General features: G+C 40.5%; 1 protein-coding gene across 26 annotated transcripts in view; it reads left to right on the top strand.

Moving 5' to 3' along the window:
- The window catches only part of KCNMA1 (potassium calcium-activated channel subfamily M alpha 1), an 855,266-nt gene that overhangs the window by 691,332 nt on the left and 140,970 nt on the right, over window positions 1-22,964 (top strand). For 16 of the 26 annotated variants that reach the window (XM_073353217.1, XM_073353214.1, XM_073353207.1 and 13 more), the window contains exons 17-18: window positions 9,256-9,267; window positions 17,752-17,838. In XM_073353217.1, coding sequence (XP_073209318.1) covers window positions 9,256-9,267; window positions 17,752-17,838 — 99 coding nt within the window. The remainder of the gene's footprint in view (window positions 1-9,255; window positions 9,268-17,751; window positions 17,839-22,964) is intronic. The other 10 variants (XM_073353218.1, XM_073353215.1, XM_073353216.1 and 7 more) reach the window with 1 other exon arrangement.

Genomic DNA, 22,964 nt, shown 5'->3' with positions numbered 1-22,964 from the left:
TTGTTGCTATTGATTGTGGTGAAAATATCAGACCTTTTCCTCCAATTCTAATGTCTTCAGCATTTAACTGGTCCTTAATTGGTAGTTTCTCTTCAGTGTGAATAGGGAAGCTGCCTATACCATGGAACCTGAAGCCAGCTTCTCACAGTTCTTGGGCAAGGGGTCCACAGTGGAGGTGTACAAATTAACTTTCCTCCTTGTTTTGTGAAACTTTTAAGAAGTTCTCCATAGTTCACATTCAATGGCAACAAAAATGTTCAGAGAAAAAAATCTTTAACTAGATGCCCTTGCTTCGACAACCAGTATAGCATGATGTTCCTGAGTCTGGAAACATTTTGAAGCTCCAGTACCAATTTTTTCAGGGCCAGTGAAAGGTTACTTCTTTGAGTAGTGTCCCTGTGGGTGCTCCACTTCAGGTGTGCATGTACCCCTGAAATTTTATCAGAAATTTTTGGTAGCAGCGCCTGTTCAGCCCATGCATACATCCTACACACACTTGTGCCCCATACCGAGGCTATATAAGGCTTCGCAGGCAAACCACACTCTGTTTCTTTTGAAGCTCCTTCAGCCAGAGGCAGAATTTAGTGTGCACCTGTTTCCTGTTTTATTAGTATTCTTAGCATTAATAGTTCTTAGTAGTAGTAGGTTTAGTATCTTATAGATGTTGGAACGCTTGTTCCCATTTGTTTTTCTCTTTTCTTTAAAAAAATATATATATACATATTTTTGTTTGTTTGTTTTTCCCCTCTATTGAGGGGCCCTAAAATTTTTTCTTGTGTCTGGGGTGCTGGTCTCCCTGGGGTTTAAAAGGTGCCTCTCTTGTCAAGAAGTAATCCCCATCAGTGACGGGTACTCCCAGTGCATTTATTGTTTGAGAGATGCTCATATTCCCAGCACGTACAAGATCTACACTTCTTTTAAGGAAAGGTCACAAAAAACAGGGAAATAAAGTATAGGCTCTTAATAATGGAGCTAACTTTAAGACTGGCTTCTGACCAGATACAGAAAACCCACCTGTACAAGCTGTTAGTGCCCTGTCGACATTGAGATTACAGTCACTGAGAGCTTCCAAGGTGAAGATGGCATCAAAACCCTGGTCTCTGACAAGCTCTATGAGCGAGGTACCAACAACTGCGCTGGTGGTACCAAGAGTTTCCCACTCTAACATGAAGGAGGGGATAAGAGGAGAACAACAGCAAGTTCCTCCTTGAAGAAGATTCAGTCACTGGAGGCCCTGAGATGGCTGCTTGTGAGGCTCTGAGCACTTCAGGTACCATGAAGCACTTCAACTAAGTCCCATACTACTACTACTACTACTACTACTTTACTGCGGTAAAGGCCACAGCACCAAAGACTACTATTACCAAGAAAGTGGCGTCAGTGGAATGCACCATCCCCTTGGTACTCACATCAATGCCTTGGACAATGGCATCTAGAATGTCATCAGTGCCTATATCAAGTTCTGTTGTGCTCCTGGTATCACAGACATTCTGGTACCTGAATGAGCCTGAGTCTCCACTCCTTGTGACTTCTGGACACCTCTCCGTACTGAGGTCTGCTGAGTCACTGACTGTTCATGTTTCTGTGAGACCTACATCTTTCCTAACTTCTACTATCCATGAAGAGGGGTTGCCACCTCTCATACAATATGTGGAGGAGCATTCTGACTCAGACTCTGAACTTTCAGTTCAGGGCTCTCCACTTTATTTCAGAAGACATTATTCCCTGATGCAGATGCAACAAAGCAGGATATCAGACCCCTGCCTACAAATATTTGGGATCACCATTGTTGGATACCTTCCCCCACCATGGCTTTGGGTTCCCTCACTGGCCTTCCTGAGTAGCAGACTGTCTAAAGTGGTTCACGACCATAAGTGCCAACCCATGGAGAGACTGTCAGAAACAGGGCAGATACCCCAAACTGTTCGTATGTTCTATAATTCAATATTCCCAACCCAGTAACAAATGTGAACTGAAGCGCTATAATAGTCCTATCATAGAATCACAAACAGACTGAAATGCCCAGGAGGACTATCTTGCAACTGAGGCAAGCTAGACTTTGTAATAGTTGGTTGCTATATACCAAAGATCACTAAAGATTCAGGTGGCTTCCATTCCCGAGAGAACAGTCACTTACCTCAAATCAATTTGTACCTCAGATCTGACATCAGACAATGCTTGTAGCCAATCCTATAGTAAACTAACTAACGATTTATTAATTAGGAAAAAGAAATACAGGTTAAAGCAGACAAACAAATATACACGAATGAGTTACAGTCTGTGGTTCGAAAAGCTTACAGAATTGTAGCAATCTGTCAGCACTGAATGTCTTTTAGGGCTAACCCAGGTTCACTCTGGGGGTCTCTGCTTCTGTTTCATAGCTCCAGCCCTGTCAAAGTTCAAAAAGCAAAAGAGATGAAAAATTTTCTTGTTCACTATCTTTATGTCCTCCTTCCAGAATCAAAGCTGATGGGATGAGCCTTTTTCCATGTAGACCTCTACATGGGTGTGAAGGGGCAATTAACAAAGTCTTTGTATCGTGATGTCCCACAATGGCCCATTTTGTTTTGATGGCCTTTTTAATCAGCAGGAGACAATCTCATCTGACAGATCGATGGTTTTAGGGCAACCATTTTTTACAGTTATAAAGCAAAAACTTAAATCATGTGTTAAAGATATTATAAATGAGATTAATGCATGCAGCAATTTACAAGCATTTCATAAAATCTAAACACTAAACATATTGTTATAAGTTCAGTATCTATACTGACACACAGGCGAAAAGAGTGGTTTACAGCAATGAATTTCAGTCCTTGACAAGAGCTGGCACCTGGTTTGCCAGTGTCACACTGGGATCCTCGGGCAATGTACCACCAGCGATTTCAAGGGACCATGATTCCCAGGAACACAGAATCCCTTGTTCCTGGATACTACCCATCCATCCTCTCCACTCTGAGCCAAAGGAGACCTTGAAGGAGCAAGAGGCAAGGACAGAGAAGGAGTTCCCCCCGGCCCCTTAAAATATTTCTTTGTCATCACCTGATGAGGCAGTAATGCCACAACTTCATTAGCCAAAAGACTTCAGGCAATTCCAGGACCTGATGAAAACAGGTTGCTGACACCCTGCAAATTCCCCTGGAAGAAGTCCAGGGTTCCCAGCACAGGCTTTTGGACATATAGCACAGTTCTACCACAGCACAGGCATCACTGCCAATTAATGAAGCCCTTTTTGAGCCAGCCAAAACTCCAGCAATGCCCCCCACCCATGCAAGTGGGCTGATTAAAAAAAAATACTACTTTCTGACCAGGGATTCTGAGTTTTTATTTTCTTGCCCAGTACCAAATTCTCTGGTAGTGGACACAGTCAATGAAAGGGGCAGACAACATACCACTTGTTATGATAGGGCCAGAAATGTCTAGACCTTTTTGGTTGTAAAAGCTACTTATCAGCAACCTCACAGTTCAGGCTACTGAACCACCAGGTGCTGAGGTCAAAATATGACCTACCTGGCCATTTGCCACAGGAACACTGAGAACAGTTTGAGCAGCATGATAAAGGATGTGTCCGCTCTTTGCAAAAATATCACTGCAGGCTTCACTCGATACAATGGACCCTACAGCTGGATCTATTTTCACAGCAGTAGTGATAAGACAAGCTTCCTGGTTTCAGTTGTCTAGATTCCTGTGGGAAGTACAATCTATAGTGGAAGGTTTACCTTTCAATGGCCACAAGCTCTTTGCAGACTCCACAGATGACTCGCTTCATACCTAAAGGACTTTAGGGCCACACTTTAGGTCTTTGGGGATATACACACCTGAAAATAAGAGAAAATTTAGCAGATCTCAGTCAGCACAGAGACCTCACACTGTTCGATTTTTTCCACCTTCCATAGGCCACCATAACCACTAGCTAAGAGATTGATATTTTCAAAGACGCAGCCTACAACTACATTGACTGTTTAATCCCAACCATCAACATCATCCATATGCCAATTTTGGTGGTTTGGTCAAGAGTCTAAGCCACCCACTGACCAGAATTTCTCAGGTGCTCTGCCTCTCTCTACTCTATTGACTATGAGAGGCTATAACGATGGACAAATGGGTATTGGAGGCCATTACATTGGGTTATACTATCCAATTTACCTTAATCCCGCCTCCCACCCCCCTTCCCTGTCCCTCTTCATGGACCCCTCTTACGATCAATTACTGACACAGGAGATCTCATTGCTCCTAAGTCTAGGAGACATAGAACCAGTTCCACTTCAACACAGGATAAAAGGTTTCATTCAATGTATTTTCTGATACCTAAGAAAAACAGGGATTGGAGGCTGATACTAGATCTCAGACCATTGAACAAGCATGTCAGACATCTGAAATTCAGAACGGTGTGTCCCTAGTAGCTATAATTCCCTCCCTGGAATTTGGGGACTGATTTGTGACCCTCAACTTCAAAGACTCTTATTTCCACATAACGATTAATCCCACTCAAAAAAGATTTCTTCATTTCACAGTCACAATTATTACAAGTATTGGGCCCTACCCTTTGGCCTGTCTTCCACCCCAAAGGGTGTTCTCAAAGATCACGGTGGTCATAGCTGCCTACCTCCATCATCTAGGAATAAGTCTTTCCCTACCTCAAGAACTGGCTCCTCAAGGGACAATGATATCAGGAGGCTTGGTTGACAGTTCAAACAACTTTACTATTCCAAAGTCTAGGCCTGCAGATAAATCTTGAGACATCGATTTTGACCTTACACAGCAAATTCTCTTTATAGGATAATTTTTAGATTTGATAATGGGCAGAATTTATCTCCCTCTCGACAGGTTCCTTGCTCTAAAGGACCTTATCTAAAGAGTGCAGCTGAGCCCTCAAGTTTCAGCAAGGCCATATCTGCAACTGCTGGGACACATTGCAGCTTGCATTTTTATGACACAGGTTGCATCCTTGATGTCTCCTGGAGAGGCATAGAACACTTTATGTACCCAACAAACACAGTCTGAACAAACAAATATCTGTATCCAGCTGGCTCCTTCAGTCAGACACCTGGTGGCAGAATCCTTCTAAGGTTTGTGCAGGAATCCTGTTCAACCAGAATCCTCCTATCATTGTGTTAACATCAGATGCTTCCTTCTTGGGATGGGGAGCACATTTAGGTCCTTACATAGACCAATGGAAATGGTCATGACAGGAACAATGCTTACTCATCAATATATTGGAGTTAAAAGTGGTCAGAACTGCTTGCCTTCACTTTCTTCCCCTACTCAAAAACAAGTCCATGAAGATCATGACAGACAATGTAGCTTTCATGTATTATATCAGTCATCAGCGGGGTGTGCGCTCCCCCGACACTGAACTGAAGCGATAAAGCTGGAACTGGTGCATAGCCAATCAGATAATCATCTCGGCTTCGTACCTTCCGGAAACACAAAACAACATGGCAAAGGACCTTAGCAGACATTTCTCCCTAAATTGCAAATGGGAGTTGGATTCTTGAGTCTTCAAAAAAAATTCCTAGCTTGAGAATGTCCACAGGTTGACCTTTTTGTCATGGCAGCCAACACACAGTACAGGAAATTCTGTTGCAGAGGGGGACTTGATCCCCAATCTCTAGGAGACATTCTCCTTATTACATGGACAAAAAGCCTTTTTTATGCATATCCTCCAACTCCATTGCCATTAAAGGTCCTCATCAAGATCAAGTAGGACCAAGCCAAGATCATTTTGATTGTGCAAACTTGGCAAAGACAAGTTTGGTTTCTTACTTCATTAAACTCACCTCTTGCCCTGCATGGTGGCTCCCAATCAAACCTCGACTATTGTCTCAGGATGCAGGTCAGACGCTTCATCCCAATCTGAACATTCTGCAACTACAAACATGGTTCCTCAGTGGTTTTCCACTAGAGGCCACCTGTTCATCGGAAGTACAAAATGTACTTTTAAATAGCAGAAAGGGGTTTACCAGACTCACTTATCTTCAGAAATGGAGAAGATATAATCTTTGGTGCATCTGGTGCCATCTTTCACCTATCTAGTCATCTTGTTCCACAATCTTGAATTACCTGTTGGAATTGAAAATTTGAGGCCTTTCTGTGGTTCCATCCAAATTCATTTAGTGGCAATAACAGCTTTCCATGTGCCAGTAGTCGGTTTCTTAATATTTGGTCAGCTGAGCAGAGCAAGATTCCTGAAAGTCTTTGAGTCTTTTTCTGCAGATTACAGCCCCGACACTGCTTTGGGATCTCAACCTGGTTCTTAACCATCTCATGAAACAGCCCTTTGAGCCACTGGCTATGTGCTCACTATTACATCTGTCTATGGAGATGGCCTTTTTGGTGGCCATCACTTCTGCTTGAAGGTTTGCAGAGATGGGGGCTTTAATTGCAGGCCCTCCGTTTACTGTGTTCTCCAGGGGGAAGCTATCATTAGGACTCCATCCAAAGTTTTACCTAAGGTTTCTGCTGAGTTTCACATTAACCAAACTAGTCACCTTTTGTTTTGTTTTGTTTTTTCTCGAAGCCACATTGGCCTACCCAGGAGTCTATCTTCCATACATTAGATGTTAAGAGGGCATTAGCCTTTTACTTCAACAGAACTACGCCATTCAAGAAGACCCATAGACTCTTTGTTTCTATTGCAGATGGGTCAAGGGGGAGCCTCTGTTTCCACTCATTGACTTTCTATATGGATTTCTATATGCATTATTGCCTCTTATTGTTTTGCTGAGGTTCTGCCTCCCCTACAAGAGACTGTGTGCTCTACTAGATCATAGTCTATGTTGGCAGCCCACTCAAAGACATTCCAGTTGCTGAAATCTGCAAGGCTGCAATGTGGTCATTGATGCATATGTTTTCTGTCCATTGTGTCTTGGTTCACACTGCAAGATCAGATGCTGCAGTAGGTCACGCAATTCCTTCTTCACCGATGGACTCTGTTCCAAAACTCCCACCTCCTTAAGGGGTTACTCCTAGGGCAGGGGTGGCCAACCTGAGCCTGAGAAGGAGTCAGAATTTACCAATGTACATTGTCAAAGTGCCACAGTAATACGTCAGCAGCCCCCCATCAGCTCCCACCCCCTTCCCCGCTTCCAGCACTTCTCACCCACTGGCAGCCCCGCTGATTTTAGTGCCTCCCCCTCCCTCCCACTCCCTCCCCGCACCTCCCAATCAGTTGTTTCATTGCGTGCAGGAGGCTCTGGGAGGGAGGGGAAAGGAGCGAGGGCACGGCAGGCTCAGGGGAAGGGGTGGAGTGGGGGCAGGGCCTGTAGCAGAGCCAGGGTTGAGCAGTGGGCACCTCCTGGCACATTGGAAAGTTGGCGCCTATAGCTCCAGCCCTGGAGTCGATGCCTACACAAGGAGACGCATATTAACTTCTGAAGAGCCGGATGTGGCTCCGGAGCCATAGGTTGGCCACCCCTGTGCTAGGGAGTCACCTGCAGTGGAGCACTCACAGGCATGCTACTTGAAGGAGAAGAAGAATTTACACAGCTTGTGTAGTAATGCGAGTTCTTTGCGATTTGTGTCCCTGTGGCTGCTCCACTACCCACCCTCCTTCCCCTCTGCTTCGGAGCTACCTCTGTGGGACTTTGCGGTAGAGAAGGAAATGAGGGCAGTTCACTCAGGCGGCCTTATATAGCCTCGTTACGGGGTACAAGGATGTGCGGGGCTCATATGCAGGCCAAACGGGTACTGCTACCAAAAATCTCTGTTTAAAGGTGCACGGGCGCATGCACACCTGAAGTGGAGCACACACAGGGAGCCATGTCAAAGAATTACTCACTCTGTGCAGTGACTGGAAGCTCTCTTTGTGTACTAGTCTGGCACAACAAACCAGATGACAACATTTTTTGTCCCTGATTTCCATTATTATTTTTAATAATACATGTTATTTATCTGCTTTTATAAGCAAATTATACACCTGTTCCTATGGTGGCACAGAAAAACTCCCTTTGAAGTCAGTGATAGTTTTCCTGTGCAAGAACCATAGGATGAGACATACTACTGTACGCAGTTTTAAGAGACACATAGTGAAATCCTGGCCCCACTGTAATCAACAGCAAAGCTCCCATTGACTTCAGTACAGCCACAATTTCAGCCATAGTGTAAACATCCATTTCCCTAAGCAATCATTTGCTGTGTACATATTTCATGATCCTTTTTTACCTTTGTTTCTTATTTTTTCACACTGAAATTTAAAGATGTATTTTATTTCATGAAGAATATGATTAAATTCTCTTTTTTAAATGAAGATCTTTAAAAAGGCTTTTCTTAAAAAAAAAAAAAAAAAAGAAACCCAATAGTTTATGCAAATCCAACTATAAATAATATAGCCATATACACATGGTGAATATAAAATATAATTTATGAAACAAAATGGTGAAACTATATAGACCATATTTTATGCTTCTTACAAATTCTTCATAATAAATCTAATGCATAATTATATTTTACCTTATGGAATTTGAAAAGTCACATAAAAACTGAACCTAACTGTAATATATTAAGAGATTGCTCAATTTAAAAATTTGATCCTGATTTGAAATCCGCTACCATAGATCCGTGCACCTGTGCAGAATCTTACTTAAGTAAATGGAATTCCCTAGAGGTGCACTCTAGCTGATTCCACTGTCAGATCAAAATCTGAGTTAGCTGCTAGTGTATTTGAAATAACATATTCTACTCTTGGGCTAATAATCCTGGATATGTTTGGTGTTAACATGCTTGAGAAACACTTCTTTAGATTTACTGTTGTTTCTATGATGTAGCCCCAAAGTTTATTTCTGAAATACTATTTCTTAAACCAGTTGCAGAAAGGCATCATCTCATGTGTTAAAAAAAAAATGAGTCCAAAGGGGCATGTAGAGAATCTGTCTGAGATCACGACAGAAAAAAAAGTTATTGAATATTCACAAACCACATCAGTGCAAATTGCAAAGACACACACAGAATCCCCATCCTAATCTCTCAATGCCATTTGGAGTTTTCCATTCCCCCCCCCCTTTTTTTTTCTTCCTGCAAGAGTAAGCAAGAATGAAGGCCTAACCAACATTCTTCCCTCATGCACCCTATGTTTTACTCCTCTGTTAAATATTCTCTTTGTCTCTCCATTTATTTGTCCTCATTCTCAGCAGAAAAACCTTTTTTTAATGTTATGGTCATTGAAGAATTTTCAATAAAGGGTTTTTTTGCTTTTGTTTTCTTGTCAGTTGATTTCTTATCGAAGTGTTTGATTTGCAATTTTTTTCTTGTCGTTTGCAGAAGCCGAAAGCGGTATGCCCTCTTCGTTACCTTTCCTTCCAACCTCAACCCTACCTTCACTCCTTCTAACTTCAGGACTAATTCCTTGCCAAGAACTCAGGAAGATAACACCTTTGTCTATCTTTCTCTCTATATATGTATATATATATATATATATATATATATATATATATATATATATATATATATATATATATAGTCATGTGTCTATGTGTGTGTGTATATATATATATACATATTTATATATGAGCCCCCAATTTCAAAGAGGAGAGAAATAGAATCATTTTGTTTCTTTATTGGTTCTTGTGACTCATGCACTAACTTCTTTGCAGGAATTATAAAATTAAATATAAGCATTAGACTTTTATTTTGTCGTGGAACCATTGATGTATCCAATTATTACATTTGGAAATCAAACTCGGTCTGCTGTTCACCGTCCTTTTTTTCTCTTTTTGTTAATTTATTTTGTATTGTGACATGTCCTCTGTGTCTACCAGTCTGTGTGCTGCCATTTTATCTCCATATTTACAACCTTATTAATAGCCTCTCTTCCCACAGAGTCTTTCTGTAAAATACAAGTTTTTACAATACAATACTTTGTGCTCTTGTAGTTTTGCCTCCCGTTAACAATGACCAAATGCCTGATTTTTTTGCATTGCTGATCCAGATTAATTCTAATACAGTACTCATTAAAGTTACCGTACTGTTCCAGTGAAGTACCTAGAGGTAGTTTATGCTGTATGTTCCTATTCATTTTATTACACGAGCTTTTATTGAAACAACTCAAATGAAAGAGTTTGCTTTGTTTGTTTTTTCTTTGTGTTGGCATGTTTTGCATATTCCTTTAATAACCACGTTACAGGCCTCATCTCTAGCCTACATTCCATTTTGTTGTTTTTGGTTTGAATGAAATAAACAGGGCGGGTCCTACCACATCCCTATTTTTTAACAACTTATCATAGTCTGACTCTTTGTGGTGTGCTTTGGAGACTTCTCATTGTCAAGACATATTTCAGTTTCCTACTTAATCACATACTCCAGCCTTAATTTCCACATTTGTTCTGTTGTGTGTATTCTGTGTGTTGTGCTTATTTTCTTTATAGTCAAACACTACTGGGCTTTTTGAGTCGATGTGTGAAAAGAGAGGTGGCTTCCTGTCAGTTTGGCATATTGATATGATCCAACTGCAGAGAAGTTACTGCAACACAGCATCTTCAAGGATCTGCAGTTGTTGCACCTCTACTTGGTTTCTTGATTTTGAGTGTATTTACCTTGTGGTGAAGGCATGCTGATTCTGGCATGTTGAGCAGTGTGAAAAAGTGTGGTACGAAGTGCAGCTGCTTGCTCCCAGAATAAAATGCATTATGCTGCGGAATTCATTTATTTCCATTGTATTCCTAGTTGATTCACATCTTAAACCAAAAACACTAATTGAACTATTTTACAGTGTATTAATTTCAGTGCAATTATTGAACTAGTTCGTGCTAGCACATCCCTGGTAAAGTACCTTATGCACGCATGGCACACTTAGTAGTCATTAAGAACTTCATTCCTGGGAGCAACACTTTGTGATTCTGTTTGCTTGTAGTAGCTAAGCTTTCATATACTGTAGCATGTAATGTTGCAATGTGTCTTTTGCCTTGTATCCTTTTTAGTGTCATAATAGAATTTTCTATGTATAGCTATATGGAATTTGTACTCATGTCAGTCATAGAGCCCAGAAGAAAGAAGCAATGCCTATGAGTTACAAGCGGTGTGCAGCTGGTATTCACACAGATCCCACACGCTGGTTTGTGCACCTACCCTCACACGTGCTTTCAAAATATATTCTGAAAAGCCATAATGGTTCAAATTAAATCTATAATTTATAGTTGTTTTCATGACATGGCACAATTAAGGAGGCCATTGCACTAATATTGTGCATTTCATCTGGGCACAGCATGAACCAGTATAAAATGGTAGCTGTGTTTATATGTGTGATAGCTATAGTCAATAACATCCCATTATCTCGTTTCAGTTAATATGAGTATTATAATATGACTATTATAATATGTGACTGATTAATATATTAGAGTTACTATTTTAGTTGCATGGGGAATGGTACAGTACATCTACCCCAAGGTTTAAACCAGAGTTGTCATGGCCTTTTGTCATTGATTTAGTTCAAAGTTTGCCATTTTTGCTTCATTGAGTTAAAAAATGGACCCGTATTTTTAGACTGGGATCAATGGCAGTTAGGAGTGTATCTGAAAAATATGAAGAGGAATATCGCTGGGTCAGAACAGGTCCCTTGGCATGGATCTCCACAAGTGTTGTGTTATTTATTTATGTGTACATATTACATGTTACACTGTGAGGTTAGATATTAGCAATTAGGGATTAAATTTTCAGAAGTGCCTAAGTCACTTAGAAGAATAAATCCCATTTTCCAAAGCTTCTAAGTTACTTAGTGCTTTTGCAAATTTATCCTAATGAAAGTAAAACATAAAGTGCTAATAACACTGTAGAATGAGACATAGTTTGGCTCATGCTGTGGGAGTTTCCCAACAAAGCTCTACCAATACACCTCCATCCTGACCTACATCATCCCTTTGTCTTCCAGTCTTGGGGCTCCACACAAGGTTCCTGTAAAGGTGCCTTGCCTTGATCTGCTGTCCTCTCTGCTATTTCCATCCTGGTTTCCATCTTCCAATGCATCTTAAACTAATTCCTGTCCTGTGTCATCCCTGGTAATGGAGTTTGAGGTCTTTCCTGAACAAATCTGACAGTCACACCAGACTTGGAGGTAGCTTTGTGATATGGAACCATTGCCCAGTGTAGGGACTCAAACTTGTGTTCATTTGTGATCTGAGCAGAGGCTTCACTTGGGCAAAAGGCCAACAAATGAATGCACTATGACACGTTCTTTTTCATAAATTCATTTTCAATAACTATGTGCAAACTAATATATAGAACTCAATAGAAATGCAGACAACAAATCTTATGGTTCACTTTTTCTATGAGTGAGACTGAAGATAGCTGGACAGTATGGGAAGATAGAAAAAGTTTTCTCTTCCTTCTCAAATGTGTGAAAGAGGGTTTTTCAATATATATTCTAATAGCATAACAAAAAATTATCTCATAGTAAGCTTTCTACCAAGTCAAGTAATTGAAAGAAACTATTCTCACCAAAAAGTGGCTGGTCACTTTTTCACAATGATAATTTGTAAACTGAAATTCAGGCCATCCCATGCCTGGCGTAGACATCAGACAATGTGACAGTAGTAAAGATGAGCACCCGAAGAAAGTCTCACAGGTATTTATAAAAGCAGTACTAGATTTTGATACCTGTAGAGAAGGCATTTATACAAGAAACAATATAATGCACACATACTGTATTTAATATTTTATGCAAATCACTGTATTGATACACTGTGTAACCAGTCCTATCCACATAAAGTGAGAGGTAATATATGCATGGCTTATGGTCTGTTACTGTGACTGTGAGCTATTAGGATATTTTCTGGTGAGTTTCTACTTAGATACCGGCAGTGGATGGTTTGTACATTTAAAACACCAAAACAGAAACTATGTGGTTCTCAATATAACACCCCAGAAGCTACTCTCGGATATCTCCTTCTCATGTAGGTACTTGTAGACCACAACCAAGTCATGTCTTAACCTTCTCTTGGAAAAACTAAATAGACTGAACAGTACACAGAATTCCAGTAATATTCTCATTACCCTATCCATTTCCCCCCTTGATAGTCTCCTGCTTGTACATCCAAGGATTGTTCTAGCCCTCTTAACTACTGCATCACACTGGGAGTTCCTGTCCACTTGTTACCTGCCATGACTCTAAATCCTTTAGAGAGTCACTGCATTCAAGGATATGCTTCCTCATCTTGTAAATGTGACCTACATTCTCTGTTGCTAGATTTATGACCTTGCATTTGGCTGTATTAAAATGCAGGTTATTCAAATTAGCCCACTTTACCAAGTGACCCAGATTATACTAGAGTAAAAGTTTTCAAACTATGGTCTGTGGGCTACAGAGAAATTGCTTGTGGTCCATGGAGAATTGACTGGTCACATGATACTGCCTCCTTCTCCCTATTTTCGACTGCTAAATTGCATTAAACCGCAGCTAAAAATATATTAAATATTTTTCTAATATTTGTTTTCTATGTAAAGATCCAACAACAGCTGCCACATGACCCACACATTTATGAATGGTAGGGCAGGTTGTTCATGAGAGAATCTTTGTATTGAGATGTGGTCCATGTTGTGAAAAAAATTGAGATTCCCTATGCCAGAGGAATATACTCCTGAAAGTGAGGTCTGCCAAAGAAGCTACATATCAGAAGTGTTCTAGCTAGTTGCTTCTTCATTAGAGCCGAAGCTAACCTAACCTGGAAATATAATAAAATAGGGAAATTCGATTCTCTCTTTAAAAGTTCAAAATTATATAACGTTCCTTGTCTGATTTAATAGGTTGGTATTAGATTAAAAAATGATCAAATGACTTTGCGATATCAGTGTATATTTGGAAAAATCAGGAGATGTTCATTTTTCCTAGCATTGTTCCAGTGCATGGCATATAATGCATTTCATAGTTTGTTCCATTCACTGCTATTCACTCTGTGTAAAAGACTAGGGATACCGAAGGGAGATGTTGAGACTAGATGAAGTTCTGGTAGAAGTCTTCCTCTTCTACAGCCCCAAGATTACTATACCACACATCTTCTCCTCTGTTGAGACACACAGTAATTCAAAAAGTTGGTATTATCATGGGCTTGTTATTCAGATACATGTCACTGTGATGATGATGAAGTTATTGTGAAGTTCCCAGTTCTTTTTTTCCCAAGTCTCTCAAAAATCTTTTACTCCTTACCTACTTGAATCAATCCTTAGCATCACTAGCCTGAGCTATGTTTTGATAGCTTTTTGAAGATAGCAGTCCCATCAGAAATACCTTCTTTTAGTTGCTTTTATAAGTCATGCAAACTGGGTAGAACTTGCTTGTGAGTAGCTGATGCTTGTATTGCCTGTACGTCAGAGTGTGAGAATAAAATCAAATCTGCATGAGCCTCTGCTGTTATTTATTGTTAATAACACTGATAAGACAGATTTCTTCTTATTCCCATCACATACACAGTCACAAATCCTTATTTTGTGGTTATGACCCAGTGCAGTACAAGATCTTCTGTCAGATATGAAATCAATTTGTGTGAGTTAGTATTACACATATATATTAAAGGTGAAACTGGCCACCTAAAGTAAGTTTGCCTGGAACTTCCCGTTAGAAGACCCTGTTTGCAGGTGCTTGTCACCTTGATAAATTTTTACTGTTTGGGAGAAAATTTTCTATACTGGGTGTCTGCCTCAGGCTCATCAATTTCCAAGAATGAGATTAAGGAAAAAATACGTTCTTTTGCTCATTAAAAACATTTTTACAGCCATTTCATCTAGCATCGCCATGCTTTGGAACAAGGGCTTGATATTTGTTATAGGGTTTACTGATGTTTCAGGGGTATACCTTTCACTCTTTCTTTGAAAAAACACACAGATTTATTAACATTTGAAAAATCCATTTGCACATGGTCAGTAGAAATTTGTTACCATTTGGCAGCTGAATTCTGAGATTATTCCATCTGAGCATGCTCCATCCCAGGACTGTCAGGGCTATGTAGGACTTTCTCTGAATTGCTTCTTTTAGCTTCTGTGGCTTCTTTGACACTGGATACCAGTATTGAGAGCAGACAAAATGTCACTCTTGTGTTCTTATTGTCCCCACTTCCCCTCTCCCACTGCTGGCATCCTGGCAGTATGGAGGAGTAAGCAACCTGACTCAAATGCAGAGGGCCCAAGAACTTGATGTTGCAGGGAGGAGAGTCGTTTAGGATAAGGAACCTCGGGTGGGAAGGCTGGGAGTGGGGAAGAACGAGTGGGGCTGGCTGGGCAAGCAGACTGTGACTGAGATGAAGAGTGTGGGAGTTGGAGACTGGGACCGGCTAGGATGAGGAATTAAGGGCAAAACTAAGACGAGCTGTGAGGAAGAGATAGGACAGGGACAGGCTTGAGAGGGTGGGCAGAATGGGTCAGGTTTGGGTGGGACAGGAGAAGAAAGGTCTGTGACCACAAGGGAACACTCCCCTCCAGAATCTGGAATAGAACCCATGATTCCTGAGTCTCCATATTTTTTGTGTTAGCAAATATCTGTGAAACCCAGCCATTGGCAAAGTGTGTGTCTCATCCACCTCTAGTGGATGACAACTTATGTTTGCTGTCAGTTTCTCTGTTAGCTTGAGTAGCAGAGGTCTGTGCAGTAGTTCTAAAGGTTCCAGCCTTGCAGGTGTCAATATGATTCCATGTGATGGAATTTCTGATTTTTTCAGTTTGCCTTTTTAAAACCTAGAAAATTGTATTAACCCCTCGGACCTCCCAAGTTAAAAAAAACATTGAAGTTGCTAAGTCAAGCTCTCAGCAATGAGGAAATGTCAGATTTAAGGTTGCTTGTGCATCTTTAATTCAGTCCCCTTGTGCATATGTATTATGATACAGTCTTTAATTACCTACTTTTTTCAGGACCTCTTGCCTCTTTCATTGCAGAGGATGGACTGTATTTTAGCAACAAATTGGGGTTGTGTAGTGATGGAGGCTATTGTCTGTAGGATCCGAGCCTTGTTTGTTGCAGAAGTAGGAGCTGTGTCGTTAATGAGGCAAAGGCGACTTTGTACATATAAAGTGCTATAAAATGCTAAGTATTCTGAAAAACCAGGCTGTTTAGGAAGTACTCAGATACTGTAGTGCTGAAAAACCCATGAGCCAATGAATAACTCTGTATATAGAGCAGGGTTTCCTGCACAGGGCCACAGGTCGAGCAATAAGGATAAAACAAACTATTGAATAGCTTTTTGTTCACTGAGCATCATCCATCCTATGCAGCGAATGAGGGAGGGGTCCTGAGCTACAAATAATATATGATCGTGACAATGAGGACAATGTATCATAAAACATATTCCCAAGGGGCTGAATTAAGGTTGCACAGGCAGCCTTAAATCTGACATTACCTAACTTCTAAATGCTGATTTTGCAAGCTTAATATTCTTGTCACATAGGACTTTTAACGTGTAGAGATATATGTGTGTGTGTGTATAAGTATATGTGCAGATGCACCCGCACAAGTACATACACATTCAGTATATAAAGTACAGTATATGAAAATGTTCTGCATTTGACGAAAACATTCTATACTTACCAGCATTATCCAACTCAACAATTTATCAGTAACTAAGAGTATCTAAACATTTGATCCTATATTTTTCCCCAAATAATAAGGCTACAAATCTTTAGCATTGCATGTACTTGCAATGTTAGCACCTGATGTCCATTCATATATACATCTTCTCTCTTGCTACTTTGGCATCTTTCCTAAAAGTCAGTGTCTGATAAGCCTGAAAACATCATAGTTTCTTTTAGTCCTTGTGTACTGTAAGGCATATGTACTCTTATTACTCTTTAACTTACAAAGATTAAACTTGACCGAAAAACAAAAAAAAAGTGAAACATTTGACAAGCTTTAGTAAGTGTTTTGTCAAGTTAAGAGCTTAGTTATATTACACTTCAAAGTAAAACAAGATGAAGAATAATTATATCTACCTGGTACCTTATAATATTGCCTGAACCAAAAATACTCTGGTGCTAAATCTTTGACAATACAGCAGATATGTTACACATAAGCAGAGATCAACACACACCATGTTAACTTACAATTTCCTCCATCAAACTGACTTGCAGTCACTCTGTTAGGGTGGCTCGATTATTTTATTACCAGGGGCTGCATAGCAATGTTTTTTTAAAAATGTTATATTAATTTTATGTTTTCCTTAGTAATAATGACTGGTTGTCTTGTACCATTCCCTTTGAGTGTATGTGTGTATTTATTATATTATGTATAATAATATAATATATACAGATAGGGGTCCCATTATTTCTCATTTCAAAAGAAATTGGCACAAAGATGTTTAAAATGGTTTAATTTGACAAATGACTCTTTGTACTGGTATCAAGTGGTGGTTTCCTTGGAGGATCTCTTCCCTTTTCACCATATCATGAACTTTTCCATCAGCCTGAATAATAGCGTAAGAAAGCTAAACTGCTCCGCTTCACATATGGTTTTTCTGAGATGCTTTTTTTGCTTTGTTTTGGTAAAAGATGCTAATTATTTGATGGCTAGAACAGTAGTGACTTAAGAGCTGAAATGGTGATATGATTTTAAGGGAAGATACATGGTAGTTACAAATTTAAGTTCTGTAATGATACCCATTGTTGATGTTTAAGCGGTGATCTGATTGGAAATGTCAAAGAAGAAAATGACTTTAAATTTCCTTATAGCCTTTCCTGACTAGTGGGTCCCCTAGAATAAAACAAAAATAGAGCATTTTGGAGCACTTAATTAAAAGTGATATAAACTCATAGCTTTGTCTTTTTGTTTGTTTGTGTTTTATTGAGCAGTATATTAATCAATCCTGGAAACCATGTCAAGATTCAAGAAGGTACTTTAGGATTCTTCATTGCAAGTGATGCCAAAGAAGTGAAAAGGTAATTTGTTTATTGCATCTCTTTAATTAAAAAATGCAGCCTCTTCCTTGTTTTATTCTTTACATTTAGAGCTTCGCCCCAACTCCCATAGAAGTGAGCAAAAGGATTCACATTTCTTCAGTGGGGGTTGAATTGGACCAAATTCTGCCTTCAGTATGTACATGCCTCTCTTTTTGGACTCTTTCCCATGGCGAAAAAACTTTAACTGAAATAAAATGACATAATAATTTTGCAGAACCTATGAAAAAGAACCAAAGAGAGAAAAGTTAAGTTAGCAGGGTTTTTAACCTCAAAAAGCCCACTTTGGCTATGGGCCAGTTTATCTACTGTTGTAATGTAATTGACCCTAATGGAGTTAGTTGAGCAGATAATGGGGTCCCTAGTTTTGGCCTAAGATTTAGGTGTTCAGAGAAATTCTTTTATATAGGGTCAGTTTCATCAACCGCAACAAATATTTGTTGTGGGCAAACTCAGCAGTGTTCATTCAGCATTACATTGATGGTATGACATCCCCTTGTTACTATTCTTGATGAGAACTATATACTATGTAGGCACATAATAATGAATCAAACTAAAACAGACCAGTACTTCCCATCCAATGTGGGCTACTTTACCTGTTTAGCAGACTAAGAACTTGGCTGTATCAGTGAGATTAGGGTTTGGATTAATTCAAGCTACAGTTATACAAGAAAACTTTGGTCTCATGCCTAGCAGCCCACCAAGGGGTGTCATTATTAGACCCCAGTGCACACCCAGTGTCTCGTGATTATGAAGTCTTTAGAAAGATAAAGCGATGTCAGAAAATAATTTCTAAGATAAAGAAATAACTTTTAAAAACATTTGGAAGATAAATACATTTTAAAAAAGCTAAAAAAGTAATTTGTTGCCTGGTCATCCCTCCCAAACGTGTGTTACTCCAAAATGAAAAAGAAGACACTCCAATGTGCAAGAAATAGAGTTGGCTGCAATTATTATTTTTTAAATCATGTTGAACTTGAGATCAAGAATCAGATTGTTATCTCAGAACTAGCCACCTTCTCCCTCCATAACCATTCCATCTTTTAGGCCATAAAGACTTTCTTCCAAGGTGCAGCTGTGCCCATCCAAACAGTAGGAAGCTGTCTCCCAGAACCATCATCCCCTCTTCAGCCATATTGTGTTAGTCAATCCACAAGGGCAGGTCCCATATCTGTAAACAGTACAGAGGTCTAACCACCTCCTCCTCCTCCTGCTTTTACCACAGATTCCTGGGTTCTTGCAGATATACCTGCTCTGATTCTGGCTCATAGATATCAGGCCAGTGAACACCTGTTAAACTCCAGGGCCCCTTCCATCCAGCTGCAACATGTCAGAATTATTATAAACATTCCAACCTCCAGCTGCCTGCAAACAAAAACCCAGTTCTGCCAAATGATACGTGTGGGTTCCATCAATGTCAAATGGCACAGAAGTGATGCACTGAGAGAGGTGAAAATCATCCCTTAACTAAGCCTACTCTGCCAAAGAAGGAACATTTTTTTCCAACTCCAAAGCTAGCAGTCTCTGCGAGCCAGGGAATACCACATACCCCCAGCAAATTTGCTCCTTCCCAAATTAACATTCCCCAACAGCCAAGCCAACCACAGAGGGAGAAGGGGCAGCTCCTCTGGTCTCCCTCCCCTTGTAGCTGGCCTCTAATGGAATGTCTCCTAATTTGCACAGGTGCCAGTGAGAGTAGAATTAGGCCCTTTGTGTCTCCTTCCTGATCTGTAAAATGGACAGAATAATACTGAGGTATCTCAAAGGGATGACATGCAGATTGTTCAGTGCTATACTAGTGCTGCATATCCCAAGAGCTAAATTATTGATTTAAGCCCCAGCCCTGCAAGATGCATGACTCCAACAGATGCTCACAGTTTCCTCATCTCCCTTACACCAATTTTAGACTGAGGTAAGCATGTCGACGTCAGTCTTGTTACTCCTCAAAAGGGCACTACGTGCATTCTTGCCGGTGTAACGTGGTGGCCTGCCCTTGGGCTGGAGAGCCTGGGGCTAAGCCATGCCTGATCACACCTGAGGGGAATCAAGCAGTCCCAGGCTAAAAGATAGCAGGAAGCTGCAGTAGGAGGGGGCTGAGAGAATAACTGAGCCTGACATTAAGCAGAAGAAAGCTGTCCAGACAGTGGTCCTGGGAAACACCATGCCCAAGAAGCAGGGCGGAGTCTGACAGACAGACCCTTTGGGAGCAAGGGGCTGTGCCAAGCTGAAACTGGGATAAAGACAAGTATGAGTTGTTCTGTTTTTCAAAGACTTAGCATTATTTTGGCCTGCTGGGTGAGCGATGGACTGGGGCTGCGGCCTGTGTGCACTTAGAAGTCTAAATAAGTGAGACCCCTTTTGGGTATTGTTTGAACTTTTTGAACTGGAAGAGTTCTTAAAGGGTCCTGAAGAGGTGGAAACACAGGCAGGGTGCTGCTGAGCAATCTCTGGCCCAAAGAGAGAGACAGGAGGTAGCTGCTCTTGCTACAGCTGGGCCCTGCTGTTTCTCATCTCCAGCACCACCTTTGTGAAAGCTATTACTGTGGGCAGGAGCTCCAGCAGCCTCTGAGCCCAGCAGGAAGTTCTTGTTTTCTCTCTTGTCTCTTTCCCTTTCCATGTGCACAAGGCTATTCACATGGTAGCACCAAGACACTAACCTGTGTATTTACAAAGTGTTGTAGCCATGCAGTTCCCCAGGGAAATTAATGGAGACCGCACCAAGAGAAACCTGGCATGGTATTTTTGAAATGACAGAAGTTGAATAGTGAAGATATATTTAGAGTAAATTTACTCAGCGCTTTTAAATCAATTTCCATCCATGACAACAGCAAGTTGAAGCAGAAGCTCTGACTTGCCTTTTCCAGAAGTGTTAGGCTAGAAGTATGCATGGTTGCTGCCTCTCTTCACATATTCCCTAGCCATTCTGTACAAAGCAGATCTTGATCAGATGTGCTTCAGCTAATGCAGCCATTTATGAATATTGTCAATTTCACCTTTGTAACTTGATGAATCAGAGTCAGAAAAAATTTTCCAAAATTGAGAGAAACTTAATCCCCCTCTGTGAATTATATGCCTTTGTTTTCAAACAAGTGGTGGATGGTTTAATGGGATCTGAATGGCAATAAAAAAGATTCTAGGAGAGTAAAAAACAGGATTTTTACCTAAGTGCAATAAAACACAAGTAAACATATGTGTTATACTTGTCGCTCAAATTAAATGTTTTTGTTTATGTTTTACGTGCTTTTAGAGATGCTGGCAAGTCTTTTAGGTTAGATCTATACCATATTGCAATGCATATTTAACACTGTTTATGCACCATAATTTGTAGTAGAGTAATTTTGTATATTGCTAAAACTATGATTTTTTATGTTTTTTTTAACAATAGGTACATATTACACACCTTATGTTAAGGGTTTACTGAAGAGAATAGCTGTATATAAAATGTTGAGTGCTAATAATGTGTCATAGATACAATATGAGTGATGTCTCTATCATTCTTTATCCACTTACATTTTATTATGCAGTATGGAAATCCATTTGTTTTTTAATTCTTTTATCAATATGGTAATTTCATTTTTAAAAGTGTCTGCGTCACCTATTCTTGGTCTTGCACCTAGGGTATGCTTGCACTGCAATCTGCAGTGTGACTGGAGCATGTGTAGACATACCTAAGATAGCTTTCCTCATGCTAGCACAGCTAAAAATAGCAGTATAGGGGCCACGGGCTTCAGGGTCCCTGGCATGCTTATACAGCCCCGGCTAAGGCTCATACCTCTGTATCTACATTGCTGTTTTTAGCCATCCAGTGTGGGTATGTCTATGGAAACATCAATCACACCTCGTATTGCAATGTAGACAGACCCAGAGAGTATCATGCATAGCAAATACTAAGGCCCTCATTCTGCATTGGGATCTGGCAGTGTGGCTCCCACACCTGTGCAGTGTTTGTCTAAACTTGTAGGGATTTGGGGAAGGGTCTGTGATAAAAGATCCTGCTTCAGAAGTTGGATCTAGAGCTGCACTAAGTGTCTGAAGGGGGAACTGCAAAAACTGGAGAGGAAATTTTGGCCAACAGAAAGAGGAGGAAAATCCAACAGTTAGGAGAGGGGTGACTCCCTGGAGTCCACATGGTCCATAGAAGAGTAGAGACTGCCACTCCTGAGTCCCAGTCCTATCTCTGACAGTGACTGGCTTGAATAGATTATTTAGCTAGTCCACATAGCGGGTTTACAACTCAAGTCTCCTGATGGATAGTGCCATACTGACCTGCTTCCTGGCAGGTTACTTAAACTCCCTGGACCAAATTCAGATATTTGAATTAAATTAGTTTCAATTGTTTTGTGTAGATTAAATTCACAATTGTTTGAATTAGACCCTCTTATACTAGCTTGAATCCATGTACCTTCCCATTAAACTAATTACACCAGCTGTATAGATAGAAAAAGGAGTCTACAGACATGTCTGCACTACAAGTTAAGTGGGGAGCCAGGAGCCCAGACTGCAGCCTGGCTTGGAGCGGGGAGCCCGGGCAGTAGCCTGTCTCAGAGCCGGAAGTGGGAACACTAACTCTGTAGTGTAGACCAGGCCTACATGGATATCAAGCAGCAAGAAGAGAGGGGACTACTTGTAGCTCTGATATAACTGCAAAATATTTTTGTGATTAAAATTTAAAAGCCCACTGAACTTTTACTCATTACTCAAAATGAACAAAACAGTTTCATTTCTCTTTCACTGTATTTTTATCTCAGCTTCGTCTGTGCTTGGGGTTCCAATCTAAAGCATTTAAATGTTCTCAACAGACTGTTAGCAGGAAGTAGCAGATGTGGCTTTCTGACAAGGCTTCCTGCCTAGTTTTGTAGACACAAGAGGTTTGGATGGTCTACAGAGAAGTATCGAGATATTGAGGCTGATATCTGAACCACATCTTTAGATACTGTCAGGTTCCCCATTCCTAATTAAAAACACCAGCCATAGGTCAAACTTGGAAAATATCCATTGACTCCACGTAGCCTGGCAGTTAAATCACAAGCCTGAGAGCTTGGACACATGTGACAAACTGGCTCTTTGACCTTGGGCAAGTCTCTTGATTTCTCTAGCTCCAGTTCCCC

The sequence above is a fragment of the Lepidochelys kempii genome, chromosome 7 (genome assembly GCF_965140265.1).
Source record: "Lepidochelys kempii isolate rLepKem1 chromosome 7, rLepKem1.hap2, whole genome shotgun sequence".
NCBI classification, from domain to species: domain Eukaryota; kingdom Metazoa; phylum Chordata; order Testudines; family Cheloniidae; genus Lepidochelys; species Lepidochelys kempii.
The sequence above is the reverse complement of the archived record's forward strand: the minus strand, read 5'-3'. Positions and strand labels throughout refer to the sequence as shown.